Source organism: Ursus americanus, chromosome 2 (assembly GCF_024610735.1).
Source record: "Ursus americanus isolate L20-20 chromosome 2, mUrsAme1.1.p, whole genome shotgun sequence".
Classification (NCBI taxonomy): Eukaryota; Metazoa; Chordata; class Mammalia; order Carnivora; family Ursidae; genus Ursus; species Ursus americanus.
The window spans coordinates 73,268,764-73,287,707 of record NC_142128.1 but is presented as its reverse complement, the minus strand read 5'-3'; the positions used below and the strand labels follow the sequence as shown (position 1 = coordinate 73,287,707).

General features: G+C 50.7%; 1 protein-coding gene and 1 long non-coding RNA gene across 3 annotated transcripts in view; one reads left to right on the top strand and one right to left on the bottom strand.

Annotated features, from left to right (window-relative positions):
- The window catches only part of FCAMR (Fc alpha and mu receptor), a 34,586-nt gene extending 18,890 nt beyond the window's left edge, over positions 1-15,696 (top strand). Inside the window, exons 1-6 of one of the 2 annotated variants that reach the window (XM_087857565.1) lie at positions 824-3,052; positions 5,757-5,817; positions 10,374-10,712; positions 11,626-12,382; positions 13,030-13,148; positions 13,767-15,696. In XM_087857565.1, the coding sequence (XP_087713691.1) occupies positions 3,017-3,052; positions 5,757-5,817; positions 10,374-10,712; positions 11,626-12,382; positions 13,030-13,148; positions 13,767-13,948 (1,494 nt within the window). In that variant the 5' untranslated portion in view covers positions 824-3,016 and the 3' untranslated portion in view covers positions 13,949-15,696. Of the gene's footprint in view, positions 1-823; positions 3,053-5,756; positions 5,818-10,373; positions 10,713-11,625; positions 12,383-13,029; positions 13,149-13,766 lie in introns of those variants that run through there. The other variant, XM_045787758.2, reaches the window with a different exon arrangement.
- On the bottom strand, positions 4,524-13,032 carry LOC123785790 (uncharacterized). Its single transcript, XR_015722393.1, has 3 exons — positions 12,696-13,032; positions 10,550-10,650; positions 4,524-5,043 (listed from the first exon to the last, which is right to left on the bottom strand). It is a non-coding gene; the product is annotated as an uncharacterized LOC123785790 (long non-coding RNA).
- Positions 15,697-18,944: the final 3,248 nt, after the last annotated feature.

Genomic DNA, 18,944 nt, shown 5'->3' with positions numbered 1-18,944 from the left:
CTGGATTGCAATCTTTGCTATCAGCTAAGTGATGTGGAGGTTGTAAAAGCCTGTTAAACATCATTATAAAATGATTACTTGTTCTATACACATACTCTCTTCTCTTATCCTTTGGAGGAGTGACAAGTCTCATAGTTCATGTTCCTCTAGGAATTTCTAAGTGATCAAGGCCTTTGTAGTGGTAATCCAGGTGTTTTTAAACGATGCTTTCTTCAGCATCCTGTATTCTCACCAGAACTTGAGTTAGGGAGGGGGTGAAGGGCTGTGTCTCTCTTGCTAATAACTAGGATAGAATAAAGCTTGCAGGGGTGCCTGGGCGACTCAGTCTGTTAAGCATCCAACTCTTGGTTTGGCTCAGGTCGTGATCTCAGCATTGTGAGATCCAGCCCTGAGTTGGGTTCCGTGATCAGCACGGAGTCTGCTTGAGATTCTCCCTCTCCATCTGCCCCTCCTCCCACTCTCTTTCTCTCTCTCTCTCAAAGAAATAAACAAAATCTTTTAAAAAAGGAAAAAAGAAAAAGGCTTGCATGCGTAGGTAGAGTAGCAGAAAACTTTGCAGTGATGTAAAGGTGAAATGTAAGCTTTGACTATAGCCACGGAGATGCATAAATAATGTCTATATATTGCTCTTAATTTATTCATTAGAAAACATGTTTCGACAGGGAAGAGATCAATACAAATTGTGTCATAGCTCAAATGGCTTTCCCTGTCTTGGCTAGCTGGTTTCCAATTTTTACTTCGGTGTGTCTGTTTAGCAAATAAAACCCTTTGTTAAAATTGGGATTGGGGGATTGGAGGTGGGGGACAGGGAGTGGGTAAAACTCTTCCCAGATCTGACATTTGGTTTCAATATTAATTTGTTTTTTTTCTGGAGTCTGGGACCGGAAATCGGAAGGTCGCAGTGTCATAAACCTATGGAAAGAGGCTTCCCGTGGCTTTGTGCTAGGCTAACGAATTCAGTTACACTCTCAAGAGGAGTAGCCAGTACAGAGTTTTCTCTCCCATAAAGCTTCAGAGAGGGAGTCACCTTAGCTCTGGGTCAGTGCTCTGAAAACTGGCCCAGTGCTTTACAACTAGTTGGAATTCCCTATGCTTTATGTCTTTAGTAATCAAAAAGTCTCCAAAATGTTCAAAAGGAGATAAACTAGAAAAACTATCCTTAAGGATGTAAAACAATTGCATGGTTTATAAAACAATACAATTTGACAAATATTTATTTTAAAATACAAAATCAATCCAGACATATCCTTAGACAAATTGATTTATTTTTAATCTTTCAAATGCTAAAATGATCAAATGGCACAAAAAAGAAAGAAAGGAAAAAAGAAAGCAGCAGACCACTGAACAGATGAAAACCTTCAAAAGGGACTCTTTTTTGAGGCTTTGATCATTAAAAGACACCTGCTCTCTGTTGCTGTAAGCTGAGCTATTAATATTATCAGCTGACGCTTACTGAAAATTTGCTACATGGAGGAAACTTTATGTTACATGGATTGTCACACTTAATCCACAAAATAACTTTATGAGGTAGGTGCTATTATCTCATGTTTTCATATGAGGAGAACAAGGAGTAAAGCGGTTAAGTAATCTGACCCATATCATTTTTCCAGTAAAAAGTAGGGCTGGGATATTAACTTGGAAGGAGTCTTAACTCCAAAGTCTACGTGATCACCCACAATGCTGTACTGCTCCCAGAGGAGCTGGGAATGGAGAATGTAGCCAGGCATTAAACCTCTCTACCACCATTCAGTTCTGGGGATAAGCAGGGCCACCATGTACAGTTCTTCAGGTTGTGCACTGCTTAAGCATGCCATGGCTAAGGGGATGTCTTCTAACTTATATGAGAGGCTATAGGTGTTGTGAAAACCTGGACCTTCTAACCAAGTCCTGGGATAGTGGCACACACCACTGTGCACTCAGAAACTGGCACACAAACACAAGACCACCTTGTCCCAGCCCCACTGGGACCACCCACGCTATTATTTCTTTTCCTCTCTTATTGCTTTCATTGACACAGTCCCTACCCACAATCTGTCTTCAGACCTGGAAGTGGGAATGTGTAGACAGTGTGTGTTACTATCTATGGTTATAGTACAACAATATATCGACTGCCTTGATTTTTCTAAAGAAGAAGTGCCCTTTCTAACTGGCCCAAGGATGCTACAGTGTCCTTCAGGGGCTCTGGTGAGAGTCCTTCACTAGAGTCTGCAGTACCTCCATCCCTCGGGCTCCTTAGTTGTCATTTTGATGTCAGTTTAAAACCAACAGAGGTAGGCATGGCATCTCTTATGAGGAAGAGAACCTACCCGTACCATATTTTCCAAAGCAAAATGGAGTATTTTTAAGTATGCTGTTCTCCTGGATGAGCCACACTTGTCAGTGCTCTCTTTCCATGGAAATCATCTCATTTCCTATCTTGTGCTCCATCCGGAGCATGAATTAGGGACTACCAGGCGTGCAGGTGAACTGGAGTCCGTGACCCAAACTGACTCTCTCTGGGTGCTGAAGGGGCCAGGCCAGCAGAAGACACCAGCTGCCCGGCCAGACTACAGGGGAATTCCTCTCCTGAATTGTCTCGCTTCCCCAGACTGCTGCATCACTTATCCTGAAGGGGCCAGCTAAACTGGGGCATCCTGAAAAATCTGGGGCCCTGGACTGGAGGGGAAATGAGAGATGGAAGAATGTGGATCCTTGACGTCACTGTGACCACCCCTGGAAAAGTTCTGCAGGAGTTAAGTGACAGTGAGGACCACAAGGAACCGGGACCAGCTCCTTCCTAGAACCGGCAGGCAGGGCACTGGGTGCAGTGGCTTGCCGCCCCTGTGGAGAGCCGAGGGGCCGACTCCATCTTGCCCTTGGAGCTTCTCCTGTGGCTCCAGCTGCTTTCCAGCAGGCCAGGGCTGCCTTCGCAGTCTTAAGGTTAAAGAAAAGAAGCTAGAAGGTGTTCAAAACCCAGCATCTCAAAAAGAGAGTGAGGAAAGCAAAAAGTCCGGGTGGATTTTATCTCTGGACTGAGATGGCTGGAGAAGCCTCAGCCAAGCCAGGAGGACAGGTGAGACTCGGCTTTCTCCCCAGCGGCTGGGGTCTTGTCTCCCTGGGGGTGGTGGCGGTGGTGGGGATTTGCAGCAGCAACTCTCCAGCGGGCATTCAGGGGCCCTTCCCCGAGCAGGCTGCGCTCACACCCAGGAGGCCAGGGAAGGACCCTGGGGTTCAGCCCACAGCATCGCCCTCCTGCCTCCCCATTCTCCTGCTCACCTTGACTCTCCCTCCCACCAGAGTGCATGATGCCTTTGAGGCCCTGACTCATGTAGAACCAAGAAATGTCAGAAAGAGGAGACTTGGGGATCACAGGGTCAAAGCTCTGCTCTAGTGAAGACGGGGGTGTATTCGCTCTAGGTCATTCCATCAACCACGGGCAAAGGCGAAGGCTCCTGAGCCCTGGAACTGTACCCTTCCCTCTATACCACATGGGCTCTTCTGCTTTCTTGTCTGCTGCCCCAGGGCTAGGGAATAGGAGGGAAGTGGGCCTTAAGGGGGCAATAGGGACTTGGTGAGTCACACACCAGCCTGCGCTGGAGATGCGGTAGATGCCCTTCCCAGCAGGACAGAGGGACGAGAGCCCCCTGCCCCCGTGGCCCTCATTCCCTAAAATGCTATGCATCATTACAGAGGCCTGTAGCCCAGGCTGCTGAGCTGGGGCTCCCGGTATCCTGGAGAAAGGTTTTCTGAAGGTCACTGGCCGGGTGGATGGCTTGGAGACAATTTCCTCGAATATTGTCCTTTCAGCCTCCAATCAAGGCTGGTAACTCCCTGGAGAACTTTATCTCACACTCTGTGCTTCCTCATTGCCCCTCAGAGGCGAGGTGGCTTTTGCTCCCGAGCCTAGAGATTGCTCCACCAGGGGACTTCAGAGGAACTGGGTGGTGTGGTGCTGAGACTTTGACCTCAACGTGTGTCGTGTCAGCACCTAGTGCGCTAGGAAAACAAGCCCCGAGGAGCCTGGGCTTGGCAGACATTAATCAAACAACAGATTAGGCACACCTGGCAGAGCCTGCAGGTGACGGTGGGCAGCCAGAAGCTCTGGACGGCGGGGAGGGCCTCGGCTGCCATGCTGGTGCCCAAGGCAGGGGCATCGCTAAGAGGACACGAAGGAGGCGCAAGGAGCCCAAGGACTCTTCCAACTTCCTCCACTCTTGGGGCTCTACCTGGGTAGAGTGGGCCAAGGTTTTAGGGGAGACAGCCGGGTGGAGCCAAGCTGAGGTGACAGTTTGCAGTTATGGGGCCAATCCATGGATTCGACCATTCTCCCGTCCTCTACGTTCTCTTCCTTTGCCCTTCCTTTCCTCTCCCTCTTCTTCTTCTCGCCTCCCGCATTCCCCTTTCTCCTCCTTTTGCTTATGTCCCAGCCTGGCCAGTGGCCTTGTGTGACTTAGTCTAGTTGGGCAAGGGTGGGAGGTGAGGGTCTCCTGCCCCTGGGCCAGACCATTGATTGTCTGCACCTGTTCTCAACATTAGTGAGGTAGGGATTAGAAGGGGAAGGAGACTATGATGGCTCACTTTAGTTTGCCCTCGTTTTCTTCCTTCCTTTCTTCTTTCTTTCTTTCTTTCTTTCCCTTTCTTTCTTTTTCTCTTTCTTTCTTTCTTTCTTTCTTTCTTTCTTTCTTTCTTTCTTTCTTTCTTTCTTTCTTTCCTCTCTCTCTCTCTTTCTTTCTTTCTTCCTAAATTTATAGGTCCTAAGAACTGCAGGCAGTAGGCAGATTTAAAGCACAGATTTTTAATCAACCAGGAAGCCTCCATGAAAACACTAGGGGGTACAAATGAAGTACAATGCACAATCTCCGTCTTCAGCAGCAGCAGGCAATAAAAGACTACTGAGTGAGGATCAGTGTAGCATCTATTCCGAGAGTGGTCTTGCTCCTGCACCGTGCTGCCTTCCGTCCCAGAGCCTGGGGGTAGAGAGATGACGCACAACGTCCCACCAGGCCAGCAGGAGAGACCAGAGTAGAGGGACATCAGCATGGACTGGAGAGCAGGGAGGGCTTCCTAGAAATTGTGGAGAAGAAAAAGAATAGGACCCTTGTCCCGACAACTATTTGTCCTGAGAGCTGATTTCTAAGTCCTTGTTACTGCCTGGAGGCATGCCACCAGCAAAACAGAAAGCTTCCCTTGAAGGCATTAGTTCTCTTTCTGCAGGAAAGAAGGGGTGAGAAGGGAAGGGGGAGGGAGCTACTCTGTACCCAGCACACTGCCAGCACTTCTAACACAATCTAGTTTCAGTTGTGCAACAATCCCCTGACGCATGTGCTCATTTCCCCCCGGGGGGGGGGGACTGACCCCCCCCCCACCAAAGCCCCACAACCTCCGCCTACTTTTAGACCTCAAGCGTGTCGTCTTTCCAGGACACAAGGTTTCCCCCAGATTCAAAGCTCTGTGCTGGCAAGTGGGTACGGGGACTGGGATCCTACCGAGGGAGTTCCAACTCTTCTGAACACAGAAACCCCAAGGGTAGGGCCATCTTAGCCTTGGTGGTGGTGACCCAGGCCATACACGCATGCTTGGGAGGGGGAGATGGAGTCATGCTTCTCTTAGGGAGGGCAGTCCCCGTCCTGTTCTTGGTGAGATATAGCCCACCCAGCCACAACACTGAGCACACTGAGGGCCTCAAATGAGAAAGGGCTTGCCCTGGGTCTCCCTGCTGCTCACCCCAGCTTCTCACTGCCCCCCTCAGACCTCTTCAACTACAGTGTTTTTTGCAGGTCGCCAACCAGAGGGCAAGATGGAAAATGCCCATCTTCCTCATGTTGTGCCTATTGCAAGGTGAGTCCCAAGCACAGCCCAGATTCGGAGCTTGCAAAACCAGCCCCATGCCTTCCAGGCTGCAGAGATTCCTGGCGGGCTGCTCAGCGGCGTTCAGCACTGCCTCGCCACTTTGAGCATACCCCTGGCTTTCTCTCCCAGGATCCCAGGCCATGCAGTGCATCCAGGGAGTGGTCAGGTCTGGGTCCAGGGGGAATGAGCGAGGCAAGAGCTCACAAGAGAGGGCCAATGCCTGCTTTGCTCATTTCTAGAATATTCGCTGTTAGGATATTCCCAATATCTCTGCTCTCTTCCCTTCAAGTTGATGACTGCAAGTCAGCTGCATTTGCAGGATGAGGGTTCCAGGGCATGCATGTGCAAGACGGAAGGGGCACTGCTCATGCCCACCCATTACAAAAACATTCAGTGCCAGGCCCAGGATGAGGGGCTTACAGACGCAGAACGGCCCTCCTCGAAATGCTCAGACTCTACAAATAACCAGGTGGATAAATAAAATTTACATCTCGGCATCTAATGATTTAGTCAACACACGTTTATGGAGGGCCGGCCACGTGCCAGTCACAAGGGACAGGTGGGTGGAGGACAGAGTCCTTGCACCATAGGTGCTGGCAGGCTGGTATGGTGAGGCCGGCCAGGTATAGACCAGGCTCAAATGACGCATGGCCCTGTGTCCGTGCTGCAAGATTTTATTTTGATGGTAATGGGGAACCATTGAGAAATGTGGTGAGTATGTGCCCAGAGTGTCAGGTACCTAGAACCTAGTCCTGAGTAGACCCGGAACAGATAATCTTCGAACGAATGAATGAAAATGCTCTGGTAATACCAAAAAAGGATGAATAATTGTGTTTGGCTTATAAACAAATCAGAATTTTAATGACTCAAACGTTCATTTTGAGCGAGACCGCTCTGTCATATAATCACACCATCTCTTTATTTGAGTCTCCCACTAGCCCCTTTTAAAATTTTTTAGTAGAAGCAGGCATCCCCTGACCCCAAGGGAAAACTCAGGCAGGCCCATGATTTTTCTGCTAACATATTAATGTAGGTAAGAATTCTGACTCAATTCCTTGAATCTCAAATGCTGAATCGGATACTTTCGAGGGTGCAGTTAAATACTCTGGTCAGCACTCCAGTCTTCCTTCAAAGATACGCCCTCATGTCCACCCAAGGCCTGTGGTCAGGAAGGCAGCACCGGGGACGGGGTGGCCCTCTCCTCTGTTCCTCTCTTCCTTCTCCTCCCCATGTCAGCAGCTGGCACTTGGGACCCCAGCAGGGTCCCAGGAGCCCAAGGGAGGCGAGGCAGAAGGCAGGGAACTCTTACTTGATGGGGCGGCAAGGAGTTTAGAGCTGGCTCCTCCTCTTGTGGCTGCATTTGTGAACTTAGAGGGTCCCCTGATGGTCCATCTCCTCCCTTTGCCTAGGTTCTGCTCTGACCCCTTTACACGGAAAACCCCATCTCAGATGCCGGTGGAATGGCCCTCTCCCCTCCGGGCCCCACCTCTTGGCCCAGGAAACACTCACTCCTTTCTCACCCCTCTGCTGAATGAAGGAGGCAGCCGCTTCAGGTGCAACCACTCTCCCTCCGTCTTGCCGCAGCCTTCCCCTACTCTCTCAGACCGAGTCAGTCTCCAGTCCCTGGGCCCCCTCCATCTGCAGGCCCCCCTCGCTTCTCCCCCGGGGGAAGCCAGAGCCTCAGACAGCTGCAGGGAAATGATGGGGGAATGAGTGCAGGGCCCCCGCCTCCACTGAAGTGCTGTGAATCTGCATCAGGGAACCCAGGTGGGCTCCACGTTGATTGTAAAATGCTAGCCCTTTCTTTAATTCCCACAGATGACTAATAAAACATTCCGAATTATATATAACACATACCAAATATATTCCAAATTACATATAATATAATATATATACACCTTAATTATATGTAACTAAGGGCTACTGATCAGTAATTCACCAAATGAGTTCTCAAGGGCAAGTAAAATTTAGTATTAATAAAAGAAAAAATGTTCATGGCAAGAGCTCATTAAGGTTTTTTTTTTTTTAAGATTTTACTTATTTATTTGACAGAGACAGCCAGCGAGAGAGGGAACACAAGCAGGGGGAGTGGGAGAGGAAGAAGCTGGCTCCCAGAGGAGCAGGGACCTGATGTGGGGCTCGATTCCAGGACCCTGGGATCAGGCCCTGAGCCGAAGGCAGACGCTTAACGACTGAGCCACCCAGGTGCCCCTCATTAAAGATTCTTAATCAGCCTTCTCCCGCGAGGTCAGACTGCCCCATCCGGCTGATTAATGGAGCGGAGATCCTCTCGTATGTGCCACGTGTAGATTGCACGAATTCCTGAGATCCAGGGTATGAACACTTTATCAGGGTACCATCGCTGTTGTCCTGAGATGATCCTTGTTTGTAATCGTGAATATTCTTGACTTTTAAAGACAAGCGGCCATTTAGCTTTATTAATGGTGGCATAATTGGTGGCATGTCATCTAATTAAACTTACGGTGAGTATTGCTACAGTCATAGCACCTATGGCCTTGAGTCTTCCTTTGTTAGACCTCAAGACGTATGCAACAGGCAAGCCAGCTTCATGAGCCTGTGCTCTGCACAGTCACAGGGGCCCATACCCTGAAGGTGCTTGGTTTAATGGTCTGCTATTACCATAGTGAACAGGGGTTAATAACCTCTGAACAAGGGGCTCTGCGTTTTCATTTTGCACTGGGCTTTGCAATTCTGTAGCCAGCTTTGGCAACAGGATATTAAATTTGGATTTAAACTGAAACTTCTTGGGGCGCCTGGGTGGCTTAGTCGGCTGACCGTCTGCCTTCTGAGCGTCTGCTTCGGCTCAGGTCATGATCTTGGCCTTCTGGGATGGAGCCCCGCATGAAGCTTCCTGCTCTGCGGGAGCCTGCTTCTCCCTCTCCCTCTGCAGCTCCCCCTGCTTGTGCACTCTCTCTCCCTGTCTGTCGAATAAATAAATAAAATCTTTAAAAACAAACAAGCAAAAAAACCTGAGCCTTCTTGGCTTCAGAGGGTCCTAGAGACATAGAATAAATTGAGAGATGCCAGGCACCCACATCCTACAACAAGATGTTTAAGCTCCTGTCCAGGACTGTGGAGAGAGCCTGGAGAGTGGGTTGTGCCAGCAACAGCCCTCCACGCAGCCATCTGACGAATCATGAGAGGGTAGCCGAGCTCACTGGAAGAGCTGTTCTAGAGAGAGATGTCAGTGTGTTGTGCTCGCCTCCACCTGCCCTGGGGGACAGGAGGGATCACTTCCCCCTCATGTTCAGTCAAGTAAGAGGAATTTGTAGAAAGTCACTCACCAAGCTGCCCCATGTCCCAGCTTCTCCTGACAACAGGACCAAAGTGTGCTTCCTGTGACCAAATGTGGGACCTACAGAAAGGAGCTGGCCTGGGGACTCCACCACAAAGGCCATCCAGAAAGGACTGTGACCACAAAAAGAAGGGCAGGTGGCCCGATGTTATAGGCATGGTGGTGGTGGAGGAGGCACAAGAGGCCAGCAAGAGAGGCAGTTCTTACAAGGAAGGAAATGTAGCCAGGGGGCCTGGAATGGTCTGGGAGGCCAAAGTTCTAGGAAGAGTTCTGGACATCCCTTGTGCCCGGTAAGCATGATGAGCAGACCGCAACTCTCCCTCTCACCTTCCTCTGCCCCTCCATATGCACTCCCTGAGGGGCGTGAGCAGCAGTTCTGAATTGAGGAAGGAGTAGAGCAAAGAAACTGGAGTTGCAACCAGTCACCGGACTGGACTGGATATAGAGTTTTCGACCAGACTGGACATTTTCCTATCCAAGTGAGACTATGAAAGTTACTGTACCTGCAATTATGCCTGAGATTGATCAAGGAGCAGAGCCAGTATGGAGAGGCAGTGCGAGAACAAGCTTTGTTTCTGCCTGCACCAGGTCAAGTTCGTGTCATTTAGTAAACAGGCCGTAGACGCATTGAAGTGTGATTTGGGCCTATTGCCGAAGTAGACATGTTCAGGCTATTGTTCATCTGCGCCTCGACGGTGGTATGTGGCTGTTTATGGTTCTACATAAAAAGTGCCTAGTGTGAACATTTTTCAGCCACCTGTCTGGGGATGGACCCACTAAGTGGACCAGGATTCTTGTGTTTGGGGCACCCTTCCCTCTCTGGGGAAAGCACACTCATCTGTCCTCACCTACTTACCATCTCTCTTGCGTATTCCATCAAACCACCCATAGCCCTTCCATCAGGCGTTGACCCAGGCTCTGGACGCGCTTGTATGAGAACGTCTGGCACGTGATAGGCAGTAGTTAAATAGTTGGTAAGAGTATTCCTGCATTTCTGTCTCTCACATGGAGCCTTAGCTAGAGCTCCCCTCCATATTTGGGGGTACTCCTGACCCAGTGGGCTAAGCTCCAACATATCCATATTGATTCTTCTTGACTTCACTATCATGAAGGCATTTTTCAACCTGTTCCCTAATTCTGGCAGAGTTTGGAGCTTGTAACTCCCCAAACAGTGACTATACCCAACGGTCCTTCTCCTTTGACTCTTCTCCCCCACCTCTGCCTGTAGCTGCAAATGCACTGAAGGGCCCGAGGCTGGTGTCGGGGGAAACTGGGGGAGCTGTCACCATCCAGTGCCATTACACCCCCTTGTCCATCAACAAGCACGTGAGGAAGTACTGGTGCCGCCTAAGCCCTGTGACGTGGATCTGCCACACCATCGTGTCCACCACCAACTACACTCACCTTGGCTACCGTGGCCGCGTGGCTCTGGCAGACTTCCCGCGGAGAGGCTTGTTTGTGGTGCAGCTGTCCCAGCTGTCCCTGGATGACGGGGGGCGCTATCGCTGTGGCATCGGAAACAGAAACAACATGTTCTTCTTCAGCATGAATCTGACTGTCTCTGCAGGTACGGGCTGAAGGTCGGTGGGTCAAGTTTGGTGAAGTGAATGTTGGGAAGGAGAAGGTGCTGGAGCAGAGCGACAGGTCCAAGAGAGCTTTAAGCCTGGGGGGGGGGGGTGGTGAGGAAAAGCTGGGAGTAAAGCAAGGACTTTAGGAAGTAGTAGGCTTGCATTTCGGAAAGAAATTACCTTCAGAAGGAAGGTGGATATTCGGAAAAACTGCCTAAATGAATGCATGCAAGCTGTCCCACCCACATTCCCCAAATTTTGTTCCACGTATGTTTGGAGAGGACTCCAAGAAGGGAGTGAATTGAAAAATGTGGCCACTTCGGCTCATGACGTCTCTTTGTTCAGAGAAGCAGAGCAGGTAAGATACACAGGACAGAAGAGGCTCTTCCTGAGACCCAGCCCCTCAGCAGACATCTGACAGCTACCAGGCCCATGTTCTGCATGGCCGGTTCCAGAGACGTGACCTGGAGTTGGGCACTCAGAGTCCACGGAAGGGCGCTCAGGCAGTGGCTGGCCAGGCAAGGTGGCGTGTCAGGGAGCGGTCAGAGCCTGGCGTTGCATTTGTCTGGTTAGGTGTTGCTCTAGCCATCTGCTGGGATCGCCTGCTCTGTCTGGGGGGCAGTATGTGCTGGGCTGTGGGAAAGGGGCCAGCCGCGGAGGGCAGGACGGCCCAGTAGAGAGTATGTGGGCATAAAACGAGGAGAAAGGACTGTGGAATGTCAATACTTGCAACAGGCTAGAAAATACACCTGATTTTCCCTAATTTTTATTTTTATCCTACGTATTGACCAAAGACTGTGTTGCTTAGTGAGATCGCATTCCTGGGAGCAAGCACCTTGAGCCTGGCGTCCTTTGCTAAATCCTGTAGGCACCGGGGTAGCCTTCCCATGTAGTCTTCCTCTCCATTCACAGATCCTTCCAGCAACATCCCCACTCCCACTCCAGCTGCCGGTGAGCTCGTCATGGGATCCTTTGGAACGGTATCACAAGCAGCCAACAGACAGACCTCAAGAACCACCCAGACTATAGAAAGACAGGGGACAGGATGGGATAGAGTTGGTCTGACTCCAGGAACCAACAAAACAACAGCATCAGCTGAGGGAGGGCAGACCCCAGGAACAACTAAGGCAGTAGCTCAAGCGACGAGCAGCCAGGTAGAGGGTTCTGTCTGGGCAACAGTCCCCATTCCAGAGAGTCCAGCTTCAGCAACTGGAGGCGAGTCCAATACAACAGCAGGTGTTTGGGTGTGGGACACCAGAGGCTCAGCAGCGAATAGGGTTAGGCCCAGCGAGGAAGGAAGGGAGACAACTACAGAGGCCGATGGGCCAGCAGAAGAGACAGAGAGAGTCAGAACAGCTCCGGATGTCACTGGGGAGGTCAGAGGGACCAGCAGGCCATCAACTCTGGTCTCAGAAAAATGGGTGCTGGAAATCCTGCAAGAAGCGACCACTGTTTCTAAGCCCCAAGTCCTGAGCTCCACTGAAGGAACTACCCCAGCTGCAAGTGTGTGGACCCTGAGGCCGACCAGCATAGAGACGGCATCTGAGGAGGGGGCCACCAAAGGGGACCTAGACATGCCTGCTGGAGACAGCGATCCCCAAGCCACACCAGGCCAGGCCCCAGCTGCTGGGTCTATGAGGCCCTTGGGCAAGGGGTCCTCCATGATGAGGTAAACTTCCAGACCTTTGTCTTGGCCAGGGCTCCATATCTGCCCCACTCTGGGCATGTTCCCCCGTGGGCTGACCTCTGTACCCCACTCATCTACTCATTTCTCTCTTTGTCTCCCAGGACAGCAAAGGGCAAGGACCATAAAAATCACAGACCCTCCCTTGTTCAAGGGTCCTTGCCAAGAAACCCTGAGTATTTTCATGTTGTATTCAAGTAAAAATCTAAACATTAAGAAAACAGAAATATTTAAGTGGAACCTTTGGGACTTTTTTAAAAGATGAGGAACAAAAGCTCTAGGGAGGGGAGGTACTTACTGAAGCCACAAGGAAAAACTGTGGCAGAGCCAGATGCCCAGGGTAGATTCCCGGACCCACTCAGTCCTCTCTCCCACTGTGGCACACAGTGGGGCCACACACGGGCCCTGTAGTAGGGACCAGGATTCAGGGTGTGGGAACCTGAAGACAGGGGTTCTGGTCCCAGCTCTGCTACTAACCCACTGTGGGAATGAAGGCAGCCGATTTCCCTCACATCAGCTTCTCACCTGTAGAGTGAGGGGCGAGGGCCAAGTGCCCTTCGGCCTCCTGTCCAGCTCCAACCCTCCCTCCCCTGTGCTCTTTCCCTCCCCCTCACTGGCTGCTTCCACTCCAGCGCTTTTCCAGGACAGAAAAACATCTCTTGGATCCTGATTCCCGTCTCTGCGGTGCTGTGCCCCCTTACACTTGCGGCTCTTGGCCTATTGCAAAAGAAGCTCCGGACCAAGAAGATGAGTGAGTTGAGTCGAAGTCCGCCCAAGGCTGGGGAGGGAGTGTTTGTTCCGATCTGACACCCTCAGGACTGGGTGGGGTCAGAGTTGGTGCCAGGACCTCTGGATACAGAAATGCTAAGCTCTAGTCTGAGCCGTGTAATCGCTCCTGGCCTTGGTTTATCAATGAAATGGGAGAATCATCTCTGTACTTAGGCCTCAGTGACATCCCAGAGCTGAAGGAGAAGCCCTTGAGAGGATGGCAAGACGCTAACTGTGGGCGTGCGAACCACGTGAGCAATCCCAGCCTCGGATTGCAGGAGTGCTGGGGCCAGAGGTGGGAGCAAACTACGCTTGCGCCCTCTACATGGCCCGGCTGAAAGCCTCTTCTCCTAAAATGAGTGCCCTGTGGTGGTTAGCTCTGATGAAGAGAGGGTGAGATTTGTGGGAGCAGGTGGAAGAGGCTAAGATGATCACACCCAGGACCCCAAAAGCCTGGCCCAATCCGCTTCAGTCAAAGGGCTCCATGGCAATTCTTCTGTGACAGGAAGTTCCCAACGTCTTGTGGGGGTTGAGGGGTGGGATTCTCAGGGAATCAAATTCAGTTCCCGGTCCCTTCACATCATGCTCTGTGTCTGTGCAGCTCAGGAGACAGAAAGGATGGCAGAGGTCACCTTGATTCAGATGACATATTTCCTAGAACCGAGCCACCCGCCAGACCAGCTGGCCCACGTGGGAAGGAGTATGCTCCAGGATGACTGTCCTCCCCAGGCCTGTCTGACTGTCCCGGAGACATGCCCTGGACCCCGAGGAATGGAAGCATAAGCCGCTCAGTCACCATGGAAAGACAACCAGGACGAAAACGCCACAACTTCAGCCTTTTCTCATCCTTCCTCCACCTGTATGAAGGGAAGCTAATGGAGCGGGGCTCCATCTGGGGAAGCAGAGGCTGGCCATCCTTGGGCCCAGGAAGGTTAAGCATTTCCCACAGCCAAAGGTGATGCATGATTCAAAGAAGGCTTCAAGAAAAGATTGATTAAACCCTGATGGAGATCACCTAGGAAAGTGTGGAATTGCCCTTCCTGGGGGTAGGAAACTATAAGAGGCTTCCAATTACCATAACTTCTTAGCCATCGTGCTTAGCCCTTGCTAGCTGCCCCCTTTCCTGAAATCTGTTAGCACTCAGCCTGCTGCACACATTTAATCATAATCACATACTTGCCTTCTCAAGTACATTCTAAGCTCCTTTAGGGCAGTAATCATGTTGGATCCACCTCACTAAGTTCCCAGAAAACTTCCAACTCAGTGGGGTCCTCAATAAATATTGAAAGGCTGCCTGGAGGGCATGGGCTCAGTGGCCTCTGAGATGCTCTGAGTCGCCTTCATTTGGGAGTTCCCCTGGTTGACTCCACCGGCAGGTGCATTCTCCATAGAAACCAAAAAGAACAACCCCCATTCTTCAAATTATCCCCCCCATTTGAGCCTATACTTGTTATGCCATAGACCTTTTGACCCAGGCAAGATTTTCTGGGATTTTCCTAAACTCGTGGATGAGGAGGGTATTTTTCAGTAGATTCTCACCTTCTTCATAAAGCTCCTGTTGTTCAACTGCTTATAAATCCTTGATATCAAGGACTGTTGATGAAGCTGGGAAATGGTCATTTTACGGGGAGGGCAGTGTCAACAGAGAAAGTGGCCAGAGGGAATTTTATGTGGATTCTGCTTTATAAACACTTCATTCCATGCCTATTGGGGAACTTTCACTCCACCCTTGGTCCCACTGTCTTTTCTGGGGTCACATCTGCTCTTTTGTTTTGCCAAATCTGTTCACCAGCTGTCTGAACTTCATGTTTGGGCAAAGCAGCCTTTGAGCAATGGGAGAGAAAGAAAGGAAAGACTCCGATGTCAAGTTGAGAATTATCAGGTCAACATTTCCAGAAGGATCAGCCTTGGGTCCTATGCTGTCAGCAACACTAGAAACCCTCCAGCTGGTGCTGGGCACAGACAGTGTTCCCAGAAAATCATGGAGATTTAGTCTTCAAAGTTGGTGAGAGAGACCCCATTGTTTTGGATAAGTAGCGAAGTTGAATGTATCTAGCCAAATGGAATCATAGACTTTCAGAGCTAATAGATCCTTAGAGTCTAGGGTGAAGTAACTGAGGCCCTGTGGGGAGAAGTAATTTGGTTAAACCCAGTTATTAATAGAGTAAGGATCAGAAAAGGGAACTCTTTTTTTTTAATGTTTTTTTAATTATATTATGTTAGTCACCATACAGTACATCCCCGGTTTCTGATGTAAAGTTCCATGATTCATTAGTTGCGTATAACGCCCAGTGCACCATGCAATACGTGCCCTCCTTACTACCCATCACCGGCCTATCCCATTCCCCCACCCCCTCCCCTCTGAAGCCCTCAGTTTGTTTCTCAGAGTCTATAGTTTCTCATGTTTCATTCCCCCTTCTGATTACCCCCCCTCAGAAAAGGGAACTCTTAACCTCGATCTAGTGCTTTCTCCACTCGGCCATTGCTGAACAATGTATCAAATCAAAACTAATAAAAAAAAATCAACGACACCGCAGTCATCTTGCTCCGGACCATTTTCGTGAACACTAGCACAGTGACCGGCCTGAAAAGCCCGTAAGAGAGATAGAGGAGCTAGGACAACCACATTACCCCCTTCGACTAATAAGGAAGCAGGCCCGGGGGTGGATGTCACACCGCCAAGGTCACTTGGCCCATAAGAGCAGGGTCAGGCCGAGGACTCAGTCGGTACAGGATCATTCCACCCAAGTAGTGTTTACCGGGGGCGTCCACAGAATGCGAGCTTCTCAAGATTGTTAAGAGGTGTTCTAAGGGGAAGAAAAAGTTTCGGTAGATCAAACAAGTTTGAGAAACGCTGGTTAAACAATAAACGGGTTCTTAAGTGTACGATATTTTGGAACCTTTAATACACAAAGGTGCCCTGTGACTAGCTCTGGGGTGTGGCGACTCGGTGAGTGTTTCCCCAGCATTTCGGACTGTGGCGTCTTGGTGAAGCAGTCTCACCGGACTGGGCTCCTCAGATGGCTCTTTGTCTGGGAAAGCTGGTACCACTACAGCAGGGGGCTGCAAACCCGTTCTGTCAAAGGCCCGACAGTAAATGTTTTAGACTTTGTGGGACACGTAGCCTCTGTCACCACTACACAGCCCTGCCGTTGTAGCACCAAAGCGACCAAGGACAATACGTAAACGAAGGATGCTGGCTGTGAGCCAACACAATTTTATTTACAGAAGCAGGTGTTAGGCTGGATCTGGCTCTAGAGCTGTGATTTGCCAATCCCTGAGCTAAGCCATGAAAGCATACAAGACTGTCCTGTTTCCACTCTGACATCAAGGATCAGACCCCACTCTTCCTCATAAACTTCCCTGCCTCCCCCTGCCTCCCCAACTACCCCTCTCAGGGACCTCTCCTTCCTCTGAACTCCTGTAACACTTTCTGCTTGGGGTTCAGCAGGAAGGATGCCCAGTCTGACAACCCCATCTTGGGGAAAGAGGGGACCAGCTTGGCAAAGGTGTTGGCCAAGTGGCTGGAGTCAGGGGTGACATCGAAAGTAGAGCCGGCTGCCACGTCATGGTGCGTTAGGGGAAGCTGACGTCTGCCAGGGGGAGGGGCCAGTACAAGTTCAAAGGGTCAGAACAGAGTCAAGATAAGAGTCTGGGGACCTATAGTTTGGAGCTGGGCAGAGATAAGATCTGAGGGAAGGTCTGGAAGGAAATGGGGCAGCCCCAAGTCTTTACAGCTCTCTCCTTTATGGGCTAACGGATGCCCGGAGTAGGGCAGGAGTCAAACAGACAAAGTAGGCCAACTCCATCACTTGGGATGGTCAGGGATTGGTTTTTTGTCTTCCATCCCCAGCTAGCATGGTAGTCACATCCCTGGGACGAGGGGCAGGGGAAACAACCATCACTAGGCTGGAATCGGGGAATTCTCCGTGGAGATTGCAAATCCAAGATGCAGGAGCCCTGGCTTTCCCATGACCGAGCGGGTCCTGCCCGCGAGGGCGCAGCTCTTGATACCGCTGCTCCTCGCTGCAGTACCTCCACGCAGCAGGCGCTACCCTCGGTTTTCACACTGCATTTGATGCAACCGTTCTGTAAGGCAGACAGGAGAATTCTCGTGTCCCAGACGCAGAAGCCGAGGTCTGAGAAATGCAGTAGACTCCTAGGGAAAGGGCAAGCAGAGACTTGAACGTGAAACAGTCTGCCTCCGTGGTTAAACCCTTACCAGTGCCCCACGCTGCCTTCCTCCGCACTTGGGCTTATGCCCTGGCGTCCGATCAGGTCCTTCTTTGTTTTCCTCTGTTAGGCCCATGCACAGAAGCTTTTATAATCATTTCCAGTAATTTGTTTTCTTTGGTCACCTAGTGGGCTGATTCCTATCCTGGCTAAGTGAAGTAGAAAAGGTTCACGGAGAGCTAAAAATTTAAGTCACCACCCTCAGGTCCTTACTGGCATTAGCGAGCTCAGATCTTTTATTCCCTGTGGGGATGTCCGTCCATCTCAGGTAACCCAGGGCAAATGCTTGACACCCCCACCCCCAGAAACTTGTGATTGTTTTCCACTAAGATCTGGGGGGTCTGTTCCTCTCCTCCAGCAGCCAGTGCAGTCTGGGAAATATGGAATCAGCTTCAACACAGCTTCAGTCCGACAAAAGGGAAGGTGTTTCCATGGAACGATCTGTCATGCTCTTAAGCCAGGGAGACAGGAGTTGTGTGGTTATTTTCCACGGCTACAGATACTCCAGGGCTAAGAGCTTGACGAGATGGAGGGTCTACACAAAAGCCAGCGGACCCTCTGGCAGGGCCCAGCACCGCCAAGCTCTCCACTTCCCGTGAAGGGACGCCACTTGGCTCGCGGGCACTGCCCCCACCCCCACCCCCGGGCCAGCCTGCTCCCTTCACTCTCAGCAGAAGGACGAATTGTCACCCCCCGGCCTGCTCCCCAAGGGGTCAGCGGAAACCAGAAGGACAGCAGGGAGGCAAGGGAGGACACTATGCCACACTTCCAGAGGCACGTAGAAATCATCCACACTGGGGCACTGGGCCAATAAGCCACTATTTGTCCCTTGATCCCATTCTGTTGAAGACGCACATTCCCTTGTTAGCATCCGGAGTCTTCTCTGTTCCGCCTTTTCCAACCTCTGGCCGAGTTCCCAACCTTTGCTTATTTGCTGACTCGGTCTAGATCGACCAGTTCTGCTCTGAGAGTAGAAGGTCAAAGAAGGGCCACTTCTTTCCCTAACGTTACAAATTCCTGACTCCTCCAAGGATCTTAGCTAAGAGGAGGAGAGCCAGGACTACCACGACCAAAGGCGTTTTCCACGTTGCCCCGCAAGTGCCGATGTTGCACCTGAGACAAGAGTTCAGGAAAAGGGCTTCGGGGAGTTTTGCTTCCGTAGAGCCTGGGATGGTAAAGGGCAGACCAGTTAATGAATATAACTGGCCTAAACTCTTTCATTTTGCCAGTGCACAACTCCACCTGTGTTGTGCAGACAACTAAAAATTAATGACAGTTTACATCACCTGAAAAAAAGCAGATTGTACACCATTGCACAGATGGGAATGTTGAGGCTCAGAGGGGCATGGGCTGCATTGGATCACAGAGGATATTGTTCCAGTGGGCATCTGACAAGCAAACCGTGGGCTGAAGTCCAGGCCAAGACCAGGAACAAGGAAACGGCACGTCTGCAGAAGGACCCCAGTGGCTTATGAGAGGGGCTGGGCCCTGTTACCTGACACCCTGCCTATTGACTTTGGATGTCCACTCTAAAAATCTTCCTCCT